Source organism: Microcebus murinus, chromosome 32 (assembly GCF_040939455.1).
Source record: "Microcebus murinus isolate Inina chromosome 32, M.murinus_Inina_mat1.0, whole genome shotgun sequence".
Taxonomy (NCBI): domain Eukaryota; kingdom Metazoa; phylum Chordata; class Mammalia; order Primates; family Cheirogaleidae; genus Microcebus; species Microcebus murinus.
The window spans coordinates 4,041,713-4,056,859 of record NC_134135.1 but is presented as its reverse complement, the minus strand read 5'-3'; the positions used below and the strand labels follow the sequence as shown (position 1 = coordinate 4,056,859).

The following is a 15,147-nucleotide window of genomic DNA, read 5'->3' as shown; positions in this document are numbered from 1 at the left end:
TTTAAAGGTGATAAAGTTATATGGTTATAAACCTAAATCCTTTTAAACTTTAGTTTTTTTTTTTTTTTAGTTAGTCAAAACCTAATAAAGAGAATACAGGGATTATCTGACAAAGCATAAAATCCTTGTTTCTTTTAGGCCAATTACCAAAATTAAACAAAAACCTTTTGTACCACATTACTTTTTATATTAAAAGGAAAAGAAAAAAAACATGTTATAGAATCAAAATGAGTACATCATATCATTTTATTAAGAGTAAATATTGACAGAAATCTTTGTTTTAGCCAAAATTTTTTAATAAATTTTCTTTTATAAACTTTATCCCAACCTGCACGTACCACACACCATCTATAAAACATACCTTGAAACTTTTGGTTGTGTCCTATCATTCCCTTTTCCTAAATAACCAGTCATTTTAGGACAAAAATTTTATGCAAGATCCTTTTTTTACATTATTCTTTTTGTTTAACCTTTTGTACCAAAAATATATTTCTATATTTATTGCCCCTTTACATCTTTTTTGTTATACAAGTGAAATTTTCTTTTTATTTTCTTTCTAAATTTATTTTGATTTAACACTTAAATAACCTCTGAATTAGACAAAGTAATAAGTAAACTAAGCAGGTAAAATAAGTAAAATAAGTAGGCATACAGAGACAGATATTGCATCTTCTCACTCACATATGGGAGATAAGAAAATGGAGGTACAGAGTAGAACGGTGGTTAAAAGGCTGTGAGAAAGCAAGGGGTACACAGAGATGTCGGCCAAGGGGTACAAAAATACAGTTTTCTTCTAACATCTTTCTAAGAAGGAATGAGTTCTTGTAATTGATAGTGAACTAGGGAAATTGTTTATAATTAACAATAACTTATACTATATGTCAAATTAGCTAGAAGAGAAGAACTGTAATGCTTAGAACACAAAGAAAAGAAAAATGTTTGAGCTGATAAATATCCCCTCCCCCCAAAATGAGAAAAGGAATATAACAAGTGATTTTGTACAAATAAAAAGGATTTTAAGAAATAGTCCTGTCCAAAACAGGAAACCGAATGAAAAAATTTTCAAAGTGGCCCAAGATGACTGCAGTTTGGTCATAAAGGTAACAGAAGCTAGGCCTATGAATTGACGTTGAACTCCTGCTGGCAAGGATGAGGTCTATCAAACTTTTCACTAAAATGTATTGATTACAACCTTCCCTATCAGATGAAGCACAAGGGATAGAATCAATCATCCCTCTTCAGACCTTATATAAACTGTTTACCCTATGTTAACCATGTTTGCTTTGTCTTATGTATTAACATCACAAAATACCAATCAGAATTGTAAGAATGTCTCCTTTGCTTCATTGCCCTCTTCTCTCATTCTTCATGTAACAGACCGTATAAATGCCATGCTTTATGTAGTTCACTGGGGCACATTCTCAGTATGCCCCGAGTCTTATGTTTCTAGGCTGCAGGACTCAACTTGGCTCACAATAAAATTAGCTTTGATTTCTTTAAGTCTCTAGTGCCTCTTACTTAAACTTTTGGTTGACCATATTGAACAACCATTCAACAATAGAAATGATGACCAAGAAAAAAAAGGATAAATTCCTAGAAACAAACAATTTAGCAAGACTTAAGATTGAAGGAACAGAAAATCGAACTAGGTGAATAACAAATAGGGACACTGAATCACACATCAAAACCTTCCTAACAAAGAAAAGGACTAGAACACATGGGCTCAGGGGAGAATTCTACCCATCATTAAAAAAGAATTATTCTCAATCGTCCTCAAACTCTTCCAAAACACTAAGGAGGAGGAAACACTTCTACAGTCACTCCATGAGAAAGCATCACTCTGACAGAAAAGTAACACAAATATAAGAATATTAAAGACCAACATTCATGTTTAATCTGATCCAAAATCCTCAACAAAATAATTGAAAAAATCAACTTAAAAATACATTTAAAAGGATCATATACCATGACCACAGGAATTTATTCCTAGAATGTCGGTATGGTGCAACTTATGAACAGCAAACCCGAATTTAGAAAATGAAGAATAAAACCACAGGATCCACTCTGCTGATGCAAAAAAACTCATTGGAGAAAACTCAACATATTTTCATGATAAAAAGATTTGATACACTACGAATATAAAAACTCCACGTTAACATAATGAAGACCATATGGGAACACAGCAAATACTATCTTCAATGTTAAAAGACAGAAAGTTTTTCCTTAAAGATCAAGAAAAACACAAGGAAGCCTGTGTGTGCTATTTCTGCTCAACACAGTACTGAAATCCTAGCTAGAACAATTAAATAAGAAAAATAAAAGGCATACAAATAGGAAGGAAGAAGTAAAATGATCTGTTTCCAGATGACACAATCTTGTGTGCAGAATACACAAGATACAAAAAGGAATGTGAGGACATTCATTTTACTGAATCGATTCAGTAAAAATTGCAAAATATAAACTCAACCTGAAAAAATCAGCTGTGTTCATATACAGTGAATATGAACAAACTGAAAAGGATATTACAGAAATACTTTCTTGAACAACAGCATAAAATCACAATACCTAATACAATGCCAATGTATCACTTCCTTCATGTGGATTCAGCATGGGACTAACACCTACCAGATTCAAGTTTTACTTTTTGAAAGTGTCATAAATCTTTTGATTTTACAGTTGGTTGAATCCTCGGACCCAGAATCTGTGCATATGGAATACACTGATGCGGAGTGCTGACTATGGGACCTACCCTGAAATACTTCAAAACTGAATTATCATATGACCCCTCAATTCCTTATCTGCGTATATACACAAAAGATTCAAAAACAGGATCTCGAAGAGATTATTTGTAAGTCTGTTCACAGCACTACTGTTCACAATAGCCAAAAGGTGGAAGCAACCCAGGTATAGATCCCAAATAAACAGACAAACAAACTGTGACAGACACAGGCAATACAATGGAACATTACTCAGCTTTTAAAAAGACAGAAACTCTGTTTTATGCTACTAAATAGATAAATGTTGAGAATACTATGCTCAGTGAAAGAAGCCAGTTATAAAAAGCAAAATATTATGATTCCACTTACATGAGGTATCTAAAACAGGCAAATTCATACACATATAAATTAGAATGCTAGTTACCAAATACTAGAGAGAGGAATTGAGTTTAAATAGTCATGGTAATTAATAAAAACTAAATGAGAACAACACACAGAATAAGGTATACTTTAACTTTCCTAAGCTCCTACAATATAAGATATTTTGAAGCTATCTGACAAAAAAAAATAGTTATATGGTTATAGGTAATATAACTGTATGTATTTTGGTATATAGTTGTTGGTGTGAGTGAAAGAATATTCATGTGCACTTATCCAAAATTAATATATTGGACTTCGCAAATAGCACCAGGAGAACACAAGTAACCTTACAGAGAAAATAAGTACACGGGCCACAGTGGGGAATGGTTTGTACTGAAGGTCACTGTTGGTAGCTGCAAAGTCAGGAAACATTTCCTGGCAGTGGCACAGAAACCTACTGAGGAGGTAGCCAGCAACATAAACAGCAAATAAGAGGCAGGGAACAGGAGGAGAGTTAACAGGGACCAGGTAGAGGTTACAGAAAATTCAGATGCAAAGAAAGATGAGTAGCAAAATAATATTCATGCGTTAACTGAAGAATGCAAATTCGCCGAGAAATGTTGCAGAAAATATACATGATATAAACAATAGTAGAGAAGATGATAAACAATAAGAAATGGGGGAAGTTTCTAATAGAATACTATGAGATATTCAAATATGAATATAGCTTATCAAAATACATGATGAATCAAGACAGAAAGAATGATTATATTAGAATACATCATTTATTACAAGAAAATCTAAAATTTATACAATATCCACAGATTATGCTTAGAAAATTGAAAAAACACTACAGAAAACTCAGTGTGTTTAAATAACAAATTATGGCAAATAAACTTAATGGTATTTCTGGTAATAAGACAGTAACTTAACACAAAAAAGTACAAATTTTGACATATCAAAAACTAATCTTCTACATATTATAATAAATCCAAAGAACAAAACAATTATTATTATTATTTTGAGACACAGTCTCAGTCTGTTACCCAGGCTAGAGTGCTGTAGCATCAGCCTACCTCCAACAACCTGAAACTCTTGGGCTCAAGCGATCCTCCTGCCTCAGCCTTCCCAGTGGCTGGGACCACAGGCATGCGCCACCATGCCTAAATAATTTATTCTATATATTCTTAGTTGGCCAATTAATTTCTTTCTATTTTTAGTAGAGATGGGGTCTCGCTCTTGCTCAGACTAGTTTCCAACTCCTGACATTAAGCGATCCACTGGCCTTGGCCTCCCAGAGTGCTAGGATTACAGGCGTGAGCAACCGCGCCCAGCCTAAAAGTATACTTTAAGAGTAAGTACTCGGTCACATGAAACTGATGTAAAGGAATAATTAAATTGAATTATAGGACACCCAGTAGGTGTGGGCCAGAAAATTGGCTGTGGGAGGACAGAAATCCCCACACATTTTGGTGACCAGAGGGAAGTGTTCTGCGGTGTGTGACAGGAGAAACACTTTGGCTGTTTCCTATCTCAAATAGACCTGAACAGGCCGAGAGGGCTGGAGGCAGCTCAATGCACTTGCTACAACCCAGATGCAAAGAAAGGGCAGCCAGTGTTTTCTCATCTCCTGATTAGCTCTTCCAAGTACAGGAAATGGGGTACAACCTGAGCACCAAATGGAACCAAGTATAGAAGGAGACATCAAGGGAGAAGGAGACCACTTTCAAAAGGCCCTTTCTCTGCTGCAAATCGTATAGGGAACAAAGAGTTCATAGAAGCCAGACTGCAGGGTGTTGTCCACCACGATTCAAAGACTTTGCCTTTGTCTCAGCTGGAGCTGCATCAGCAGTAGAGGGTGAAAAAATAAACCATCACATGTCTAAAGACCAGAGAGGTAAGTGGGGGCAAAGAAACATTTCCGTTCAAAGCTCAAGGATTAAAACTGTACTGTGCCGCAGAACTCTTTGACATGGGGAGAGTTTTCCAAATACTATTTAATGGAGCAGCTTATTCTCTGCCCATCTGAGCTCTTACCGGTGTTCACACTTTCCACATGTCAACAGAAAAGTAACCAAACTCTGTAAAATAATTTGAAGAGGTTTATCCTGAGCCGAGTATGTGTGACAATGTCTCGGAGAGCCACAACCAAGAAGACTTTAAACAAGTGATCTCTCCTTGTGTAGGTTTCAGTTTCGTTTTATGTATTTCAGGAAGTCAGAAATCACATGTTAAGTCATAAATCAACACGTCTGAGGCATCCACTGGTTTGATCTGAAAAGGGAGGATGCCTTGAAGCAGGGCATTACAGGTTACAGGCGGGTTTAAGGATGCTTTGATTTGTAACTGGTTCACAAAATGAAGCTTCATCTAAAGGTTTCAAATGTTTTAAGATAAGGAAGTGTGATAATCATAGATAATCCACTGGACATATACTAACATTCAAGTAATCTGGTAAGTAAATTGAGGACCTACAGGTATGGTTTTAGCTTTTTCCTGCATAGCCTTAGCCCTGTAAATGAGTTATAAAGGACATCTCCAGGAAAGGAAGGGCATAATGAGGTATATCTGACATTCCTTCTCATGGCCAGAAACTCTGCTTTAGGGCATTTCTGGGGTCGCCTTGGCCAAGAGGGGTCCATTAAGTCAGATGCTGGGGTAGTTTAAGATTTTATTTCAGTTTACAGATACACTCCTACCCTTTGGACTTTTTGCTATTTTCACTTTAGTCTCTATAGACTAGGGCTCTTTCCCTTGGTCCAACATGAAGATGATACTCAGGTCAGAAACAGAGATTCCTGCTTTAAAAAAAAAAAAAAGGGAACATCATGTGCTGGTGCTTTTCCAAAATTCCAGCCCCACATTAAGGTAGGAGGAAGGACATCACAGATGAATCTAGGAAAATATTTCACAAATTCATCCTCTGAATGTCCACCAATGAATGTTTACGGAATACTGTAAGATGCAGATGTCTGTCTGTCTTCCAAAATCTACTGAATCAAAAGCATGGGGGCAGAAAACAAAGAATGGGATATTTTAAAAGCCACATGGCTTTATACATACCTGCGCCTACTATGGTGAAGGGCAGAACATCTGAAAAAGGGGGACAGGTAAAGTCCAGATGGTACATTATGAAGCTTTTCATTTCTCTATCAATATAGCTTCACTCAGTCCGTAATGCGGGGGGTCCCAAGAGGCAATCAGGGAAAATATACAGATCCTGACTTCTAAAGAAAAGTAATTCTCACCCAGGGAGACCAGGTTCCTATAGTTCTCCAACATCACGTCCCTGTATAAAGTCCTCTGAGCAAGGTCCAGGCACGTCCATTCCTCCTGAGAGAATTCTATGGCCACATCCCTGAATGTCAAAGGCCTCTGAAATGAAAACACATTTTACCGAAGGGTTATGGGGAGCGTTTTTATGTTTATACAAAAAGAGAAGAGGAAAGAGGTGAAAGGATCAATTCATTTAATTGGACGTTCTGACAAATCCAAGTAAGGTATTTTTGAGCACACTATGTTTCCCTAATTCTCTTTTATTATACTTTTCCATTAAAGGTTCTAACTCCCTCTAAATGAGTATGGATTTTCTTATTTTTATAGACAACAGAAGAAATATACAAATGAAAAAATCAATGCAGGGTTATCTCTAGAGATGTATTAGGTACTACTTGTGACACTGGAGTGATATTCAGTATCTAGATGAGCTAAAGTGTCAATGGTGACTTCAGAGATGATAACATCTATGGCGCCTTTAAGGAAAGGTCAGAATCTAAAATCCAACATGATGAGAGCAATGGCAGTGACTGAAGCTTCTGAACACTTCCCATGTGCTAGGCGCTATTCCAAACACAAAAACAAACAGAAAAGATGGCTGACAAGTGAAAAGGGAGAGGGAGAGTGTTTACTGGGTACATAGTTTCAATTTCTTTTTTTTTTTTTTTGAGACAGAGTCTCACTTTGTTGCCCAGGCTAGAGTGAGTGCCATGGCATCAGCCTAGCTCACAGCAACCTCAAACTCCTGGGCTCAAACAATCCTGCTGCCTCAGCCTCCTGAGTAGCTGGGACTACAGGCATGCGCCACCATGCCCGGCTAATTTTTTTCTATATATATTAGTTGGCCAATTAATTTCTATCTATTTATAGTAGAGACGGGGTCTCACTCTTGCTTAGGCTGGTTTCGAATTCCTGAGCTCAAACGATCCACCTGCCTCAGCCTCCCAGAGAGCTAGGATTACAGGCGTGAGCCACCGCGCCCGGCCCATAGTTTCAATTTCTCAATATGAAAAACTTCTAGCAACGTGTTGGACAATAATTTGAATAACCTAACATTACTGAACTGTGAACAAGGGAACAAACTTTACTAAAAGACGTATCAAAGACATGATCAAAGACCAGAAAACCCAATTCTCACTGGAAGATGTGGAGATATAAAGACCTCTGGGATGAGAAGCCATTCAAAGACAAAGAGAACATATGAGATTTCCATGAATCTGACTGTGTCGTGTCACAGGAGAACAAACATAATTAAGAAAAGAAAAAGAAAATGGAGGGGTTACCAGGCTCAACAGGAACCTCTTATAACATTACATAAATAAAATACCTGAAATAAGATATACATAAAAATTCAAATTAAACTGAGACATAATCAAAATGTTAAACAATAAAAGTTTAGATGTAAATGAAACATACTATTCTGTAATTGTGCAAGGCCTTCCAAATAAAGATAAAATATACAACAAAGGCACAATAAAAAACAGATGGCGTGAGAAAAAGGTTTCTGTTTCATATTTAAAGAATGTATAACCTAAAAAAAGACACCAGGATATATATAAAGAATATAAACCACAGGATACAAAACAGATCCTGAAATATATGAACTCAAAATAGAGCAAAGTATGAAAATCCTTTTTATATATACATGTCCAGAAAATAATGAAAACCATGCAGACTTACAAGAAATGGAAAAATGTTAATAGAAACGTTGTCAATTTCTCAGGGTTTCAAAAATATAGAAAGAAAAAAGTAGCAAGTTTTGTATAATGAGGGAGAATCTCACACGTTCTGGGTAGCAGAGGGTATCCCTGCAGCTGGATTAGGGAAGCAATCTTAGCAGATCTAACAAACTACCGCCTGCTTCGTCCCAGAGGCAGCAATCACTCTTTCAAGTGCCAACCTGAAGGAACCTTTAGATGTAAGTATAGATGTACCCAGGCACAGAGGCAGCCACTGTGACATTCTTTATAACAGTGAAAAATTATAAAGATCCACGTTCAGAGAATACTCCAATGAAAATGTGAAATAGCAAGCTATGCATGTTTACTGACATGAAAACATGTAAATTTTAACAACCAGCAGGATAAATTATCACAGAGAAACATTCCCTGAAGAATTTTTTCTAAAATCTCATAACAACGTGGAATACATCTGTACAAAACTTGTTCTGCCTCCTGCCAAACAACTGACAGGAGTGGTCCCCCAATGACACTGGAGGGATGGTGCCAGATTGAGAGAGGGATGCTTTACATGTCAGGCTCTCAGCTGCATCTTTGTGGGGAGTTTTACTTTAATACAAACATACACAGGAAGTGATGTTTAAAATAAAAAATATATATTTAATAACAAATTGGTGGAAGAGGAATATGGCTGCACCCTCTCTGATTACAAAGTAATTCTATTTCGATAACAGAGCAAAATTACAACGATTTATACCTAAAACACCTGTTGCAGAAGAGTTCTGCAAGAACACCAGAGTCTCTGTAGAATCGATGTGCTGAGAATGGTTTAAAAACTTTCCTGTTCTAGGCCCTTTTGGTTAGAATAAGAGGCCCGTTGACCATTCCATGGCAAGCATACCTTGCTCTCACTCTGTAAACCTATATATTGCTCTTGCTCTGTAAACCTATCTTGTCCTTCCTTAATAAACTTCATTTCACAATCACAAAAAAACAAAACAAGACACAAAGAAAACCTTTCCTGTCTAAGGCAAGCGGACTGGCAGGAGTCTGAGGTTATAGTAAGCTATGCTGACGCCACTGCACTTGAGCCTGGGCAACAGATTAAGACCCTGACTTAAAAACAAAACAATAGGCTCGGCGTGGTGGCTCACACCTGTAATCCTAGCACTCTGTGAGGCCAAGGCAGGCGGACTGCTCAAGGTCAGGAGTTCAAGACCAGCCTGAGCAAGAGTGAGACCCTGTGTCTAGTATAAATAGAAAGAAATTATTTGCCAACTCATATATTATAGAAAAAATTAGGTGGGTGTGGTGGCGCATGCCTGTAGTCCCAGTTACTTGGGAGGCTGAAGCAGGAGGATTGCTTGAGCCCAGGAGTTTAAGGTTGCTGTGACCTAGGCTGACGCCATGGCAATCACTCTAGCCTGGGCAACAAAGAGAGACTCTGTCACAAAAAACAAACAAACAAAAAAAAAAAAACCCACCACACAACAACAAAGAAATCACCACAAAAAAACACAAATATCTATGTATACACAGACACATATGTGTGTCTGGGTATCAAATATACTTTCAAAAATTAAAACTTTTCTGCTATCAGATATTTACTACAAAGGTAGTTTCAGAAAGGATTTCCCACTTCTGATGTCTTTTTCCAAATTAACCAGGTATTTGTGCACCTTAGTATAAGACTTCACATGCAGCTTCACTAATCTTGGCCTTACAGCTGACAGTGCATCCAGAGCCCTGCTGCCCAACTGCACTGACACGACAGGGACCTCACCTTCTCTGCAATCCACATCTGGGTGTGAAGCCCTATCGAGGCCTGTGTCCAATGGAGCCTTTTCCCAAGGTCCTGTCACTGGGTCACAGGGAGATGGAATCTGAGTGGAGGTGACAGGGACTGAGGGAAGGCACGGGTGAGTGTGAGCAAACACAACAGGCAGGACGCTTCAGAGTCACAGAAGATCAGCGACTCCAGAGCCCGGCATGTCAGAAAGGAGGGGGACACAGAGCCACCCACTGAGAACATCACCTTACCTGAGTCAGAGCCATTCCTGACTCCTTTCCTTTCCTCTTCTGGACTTCTTCTTCACGTAACTGGAGTGTTTACAAGTCAATCCTAAATAATAAAAATATGCTGTTTAATGCTCAGAACCAACACCCCCTTGTGTGACAACCACACACACAGGTTGGAGACTGGATACTGCTGAGGACATGGCTCTAAGCAGGGAGCAGAGTCAGCGGGTGTGGGGGCTGCCAGGCTTACAACCTCTGAGTGGAGCTCAGCCCTGGCTTCACATTAGGGTGTTGAGGCATTCTGCGACTTCATCTCTTATGCCCTCTTACTGGAGATTCCCATTGACAGTGTTAGGTTAGGCACAGGCTTAATAACATTTAGAGTTGATTCTATTCTGTGTCCAGTCAAGGTTCTGAGTACTCCATTTGTCATGGCTGAGGTCCCTGCAGGGGTGAGGGGGGCTGTGCTCTGCATCCTGTTTGGTTGGGGCTGGCTCTGGCCCAGGAGGGGAGCTCAGCCCAGCCCAGCTCCCCACTGCTGCAGCCTGAGGGAAAGATGGTCCCCTGTTGCCCATGGCCCCAGGAGAGATGCAGAAACAATAAACTCCTACAGGAAGCCCAACCTGTGAGTTTTTGACACCTTTTGTCAGATCTTGCTCCCCTCCTGGTGAAGCCCACACACTCACTGCAGCAAGGGAAATGGGAATCTCTAGTAAGAGGGTTAAGACATGAATCTGCAAAATGCCTCAACACCCTAATGTGAAGCCAGGGCTGAGCTCCACTCAAAGGCAGTAAGCCTGGTAAAACCTCCCACCCTCTGACTCTGCTCCCCACTCAGGGACATGCCATCACCAGTATCCAGACAGTGGAAGGTGAAGGAGCAGAAAGGAACAGGCATTGTACAATATGGTCCACGGGGGGGGGGGGGTTGAGAGTATTGCTGGAATGTTAAATAGGGGCATGTCAAAGAAGTCCCCACTGAGAAGGGGATATCAGAACAAACACCAGGGAAGGAATGGTGTTTGTCATCTACAGCTGAGGGGCCAGAGGGTTCTAGGCAGAGGATCAGGCAACCTGGAGGCACTGAGGCAGGAGCCACCTTGGCCCCAGGAATAGGAAATAGGCCTGTGAGGCTGTAGCAGAGCCAGCCAGGACCACACAAGCAGGAGATGAGGCCAGAGAGGTCCAGGGGGAGCAGAGCAGGGAGGGCCAGGTCTGCACACATTTCTCTCTCACACCTCAGAAGAACATTGGAAATGATGTATTTCCTCACCTGTTTTAAGTAAACATGTAATTTTTTTTATTATTAAAACACTTATGAACAATGTAGTATTTCCTATGTTTAAAATATAAGACAATCTGCTCAGACAAGCCCCAGGAAGCACAGGGGGGCCCTCACCTGACATGTGGGAACTGCAAAGAACACGTTTTGGGTGTTCAGAAAGTTGCTTTTGGACATTTGAAGGTGGAGATGCCTGTGAGATGGTCCAGCACAGACGTACAGGGACAATTGGCCAGAGGGTTCCAGAGTTCAGGGGAGAGGTCTGCAGGGGAAATGAAGACATGTAGTGGGGCTTAAAGCATGAGATAAGATGTTAAGAAAAGGCAGTAGATGTGCGCAGAAAAGAGAAGTGGTTCAAGGGCCAAGCTGTGGGTCACTCTCACATTCACAGAACAAGGAGTTCAGGAGACTCCAGCAGAGACAAGTGTGAAGTCTTTAGGAGCCAAAAAAAAAAAAAAAAACTAAAACAGGCCGGGCACTATGGCTCATCCCTGTAATCCCAGCACTTCGGGAGGCCAATATGGGAGGGTCACTTGAAGCCAGGATGTTTAGACGAGCCTGAGCAACATACTAGCAAGACGACGACTCTAGAAAAAAATTTAAAAATATCTGCACATGGTAGTGCATGCCTGTAGTCTCAGCTGCTCAGGAGGAGGTTGAGGCAGGAAGATGGTTGGAGCACATAACTTTCAAGTGACAGTCAGCTAAAATCACGCCACTGTACTTTAGCCCAGGTGACACAGTGAGACCATCTCAAAAATAAATTTAAAAAAATTTTTTTGGCCGGGCGCTGTGGCTCACGCCTGTAATCCTAGCTCTTGGGAGGCCGAGGCGGGCGGATTGCTCAAGGTCAGGAGTTCAAAACCAGCCTGAGCAAGAGCGAGACCCCGTCTCTACTATAAATAGAAAGAAATCAATTGGCCAACTGATATATATATAAAAAATTAGCCGGGCATGGTGGCACATGCCTGTAGTCCCAGCTACCAGGGAGGCTGAGGCAGAAGGATCGCTCGAGCCCAGGAGTTTGAGGTTGCTGTGAGCGAGGCTGACGCCACGGCACTCACTCTAGCCTGGGCAACAAAGCGAGACTCTGTCTCAAAAAAAAAAAAAAAAAAAAAAAAAAAAAAAAAAAAAAATTTTTTTACATAGTTTTATAATGGTTATTGGTATGTCCTCAAGGGAAGAAAAAAGAAGCAATGATTATCTTTGGAACATGCTGCTGACAGGAAAAGGAAGATGATGACAGGAAATGAAATGATGGATTTAAAAATGGCAAGGTCATCGGTGACTCTGAAAAGGAAAGGATTAGTGGAAGGGTGGATGTGCAAGCTTCATTAGAGTGGTAAATCAAGAAAAGAGGGCTGGAATTAATCAAAGAATACAAAACAAGATTTCAGTGTTTGTTCTCTTAAACGGATCATAGAAGGGATGCTTTACAGAAGAAGAAATACAGTTAACACAGTACTTTTTGCTTTAATGATGGACTGTGGATGAAAAATAACGGCTTTATTATGTGTAAGGCTTTATTATGTGTCTGTGTTTTAATGGACAATACCTCCTTCTGGGTAAGCTGACCAAAATAACTCTCTTGAAATAAAAATGGACGATGCCATGGAGGAAGGATGCCATGCCGTCCTGGGACTTCGAGTGTGGCTGGCAAGTGGGGCACAATCGCAGGGCCAGTGACAGTCAGGAGCAGGAACAGACCATTCCCAGTCACCCCTGAGCAGAGACCACGGGCCCTGCGACGGGGGTGGGCCTGTGGGATGCAAATAAAACCTGAGTGACGTGATAGAGGCTGACTGACTTTCAGAGGGGACCCGAAATGAAAAGGTGGGAGAGGTGGGAGACTAGACCTGAAGGAAGAGAAAGGGCAAGAGCTGTGATGACTTAAGGACAAAGGGTAAGATCAGGGACAAAGACCTGAGACAGGAAAGGTTTCTGTGTTTGTGAAAAGATAAACGCAAATGTGATGTGGTGGGGGAAGAAATCTCTGAGCCTAGATCTGAAGGAGAAAGGGCCAGAGTCAGGACAATTTAGGGACAAAGGGTAAAAGCAGGGACAAAGACTTGGGACAGGAAAGGGTTTGGACAAAGATAAATGCAAATGTGACCAGGGTAGAGAGAGCCACGACAAGGCTGGGCTCCCAGGAGGAGGCTGCACACACTGGCAAGGCTCTGTGACACAGGGCTGTGGAGCCACAGGGAGGATCTGGACTTGCCCTCAGGAACATGGGAAGCCAGAGGAGGGCTCAATGCCAGGGACTGACATGACCTGCCTTTAGATTTAACCCCGATAACCCTAATGCAAAGAAAGCCCTCTGTTTATGGTTTCTGTCTCTAACTCTAAGGCTGCTTCTTCCCTTCTTGTGGGTCTGTTTCCATTTTGTTTACAGACACACACTCAATTTGGCCAATCATTTCACAGGCTGAATGTCAATCGAATTGAGGTTGTCTAGTCTAGTCCCTCATTTCCTTGTTGCAGGTGGGCTCACTGAGGCCAGAGGGGGAGACATTTAACCAAGTTATCTAAGAAGGTCTAAGTTGAGTGACAAGAATGAGGTATAACTAAATTCTAATACAATGGCCCAGAAGGTCCAATGAGGTGAGTTGGTCTTTATCACACCTCCACTCGAAAATTGCATGACCATGTTTCACATGTATGAGCAAAAAAAATCCTCTCCTTCAACATTCTGATGCTACTGATTGAAAATATTTAATTTCTTTTTACAGGAAAATTCACAGTAATACATTGGTATGTGTTCACAATTACATGAACACATAGTTAATGGTGCTAAAGACAGTGAACGATAATCAGTTGTAGAAATAAGTTCTGAGCAAATTTTCTAATCAACAATGCGTGGACTCTTTTAGAACATCATTCCAACTGAATCCAGCCCATCTTTCAACATATGCACAGAATGGACTAGGGGGACTCCAGGAAAACATCTACTTAGTAAATCACAGATCACTATTTGAACAGATGATCTGAGGTAAGAAAAGTGAATAAAAGCACTGCTTAAACTTGGTTTTGATTTTAAGGTAAAAGGTCACTGACATCTTTACCAACTATACACTGAAACAATCTAAAATCATTTGTTGGTTACCAGGAAATGTTTTCAATAAACATTAATAATAAACAGTGGAAAGCATCCAGACCTCCATCTAAACTATATGTAATTAATTTCAAAGAGAAACTATTTTAAAGTGTTTAAATATTCTAATAAATTCTGGGGTCTAAGAGAAAAATTTGAAAATATATTCTATTTAGAAAAGAATTAAGTGAAGTGCACTGATTATACGAGGCTACCAAGGCTTATTTTGGAAGTAATTAAATATGGAAAATCAACCTGAATAAACTGAAATTTATTTCAAACTTAAAAAAAATGAATGAAATGAAGGAGAACCAGAAAAATAAAAGGCAAATCCATTACCAAATGAAAAGAAAACCACCTTCAATGTTCCCTATAAAAAGCAGCACAAAGCAACAGAGACTCAATTTTTGTTCTATTTCACTTCCCTAGTCCCCACCCCATCCCAAGAAAGGAAGGTGAGCCACCACTCAATAAGTCAAGTCACTGTCCTCTAGCTGAACAGGGACTGCAAGTGGAAGCTATACTCTGATGCCATAACTATAAAATGCACTAGCCCTTATGGACAACAGTTTTGCAATTCTCATGCTCATCTGTGTAATTTAAACACACAAAATTTAAATTCATTATATTACTGAGAAAGAAATCAATGTATTACAACTTAATCATCCATATCCAATCAAGTTACCACTCATCCAGAATCAGGTTCACCCACTTTCTTCA

The 15,147-nt window shown here is 39.8% G+C and overlaps 1 protein-coding gene across 3 annotated transcripts in view; it reads right to left on the bottom strand.

Annotated features, from left to right (window-relative positions):
* LOC105859977 (uncharacterized) overlaps positions 1-15,147 on the bottom strand; it is a 50,313-nt gene that overhangs the window by 16,937 nt on the left and 18,229 nt on the right. For 2 of the 3 annotated variants that reach the window (XM_075998943.1, XM_075998942.1), the window contains 2 exons: positions 10,073-10,154; positions 6,326-6,452 (listed from right to left, as the gene is read on the bottom strand). In XM_075998943.1, the coding sequence (XP_075855058.1) occupies positions 6,326-6,452; positions 10,073-10,087 (142 nt within the window). In that variant the 5' untranslated portion in view covers positions 10,088-10,154. Of the gene's footprint in view, positions 1-6,325; positions 6,453-9,815; positions 9,936-10,072; positions 10,155-15,147 lie in introns of all 3 variants that reach the window. The other variant, XM_012744302.3, reaches the window with a different exon arrangement.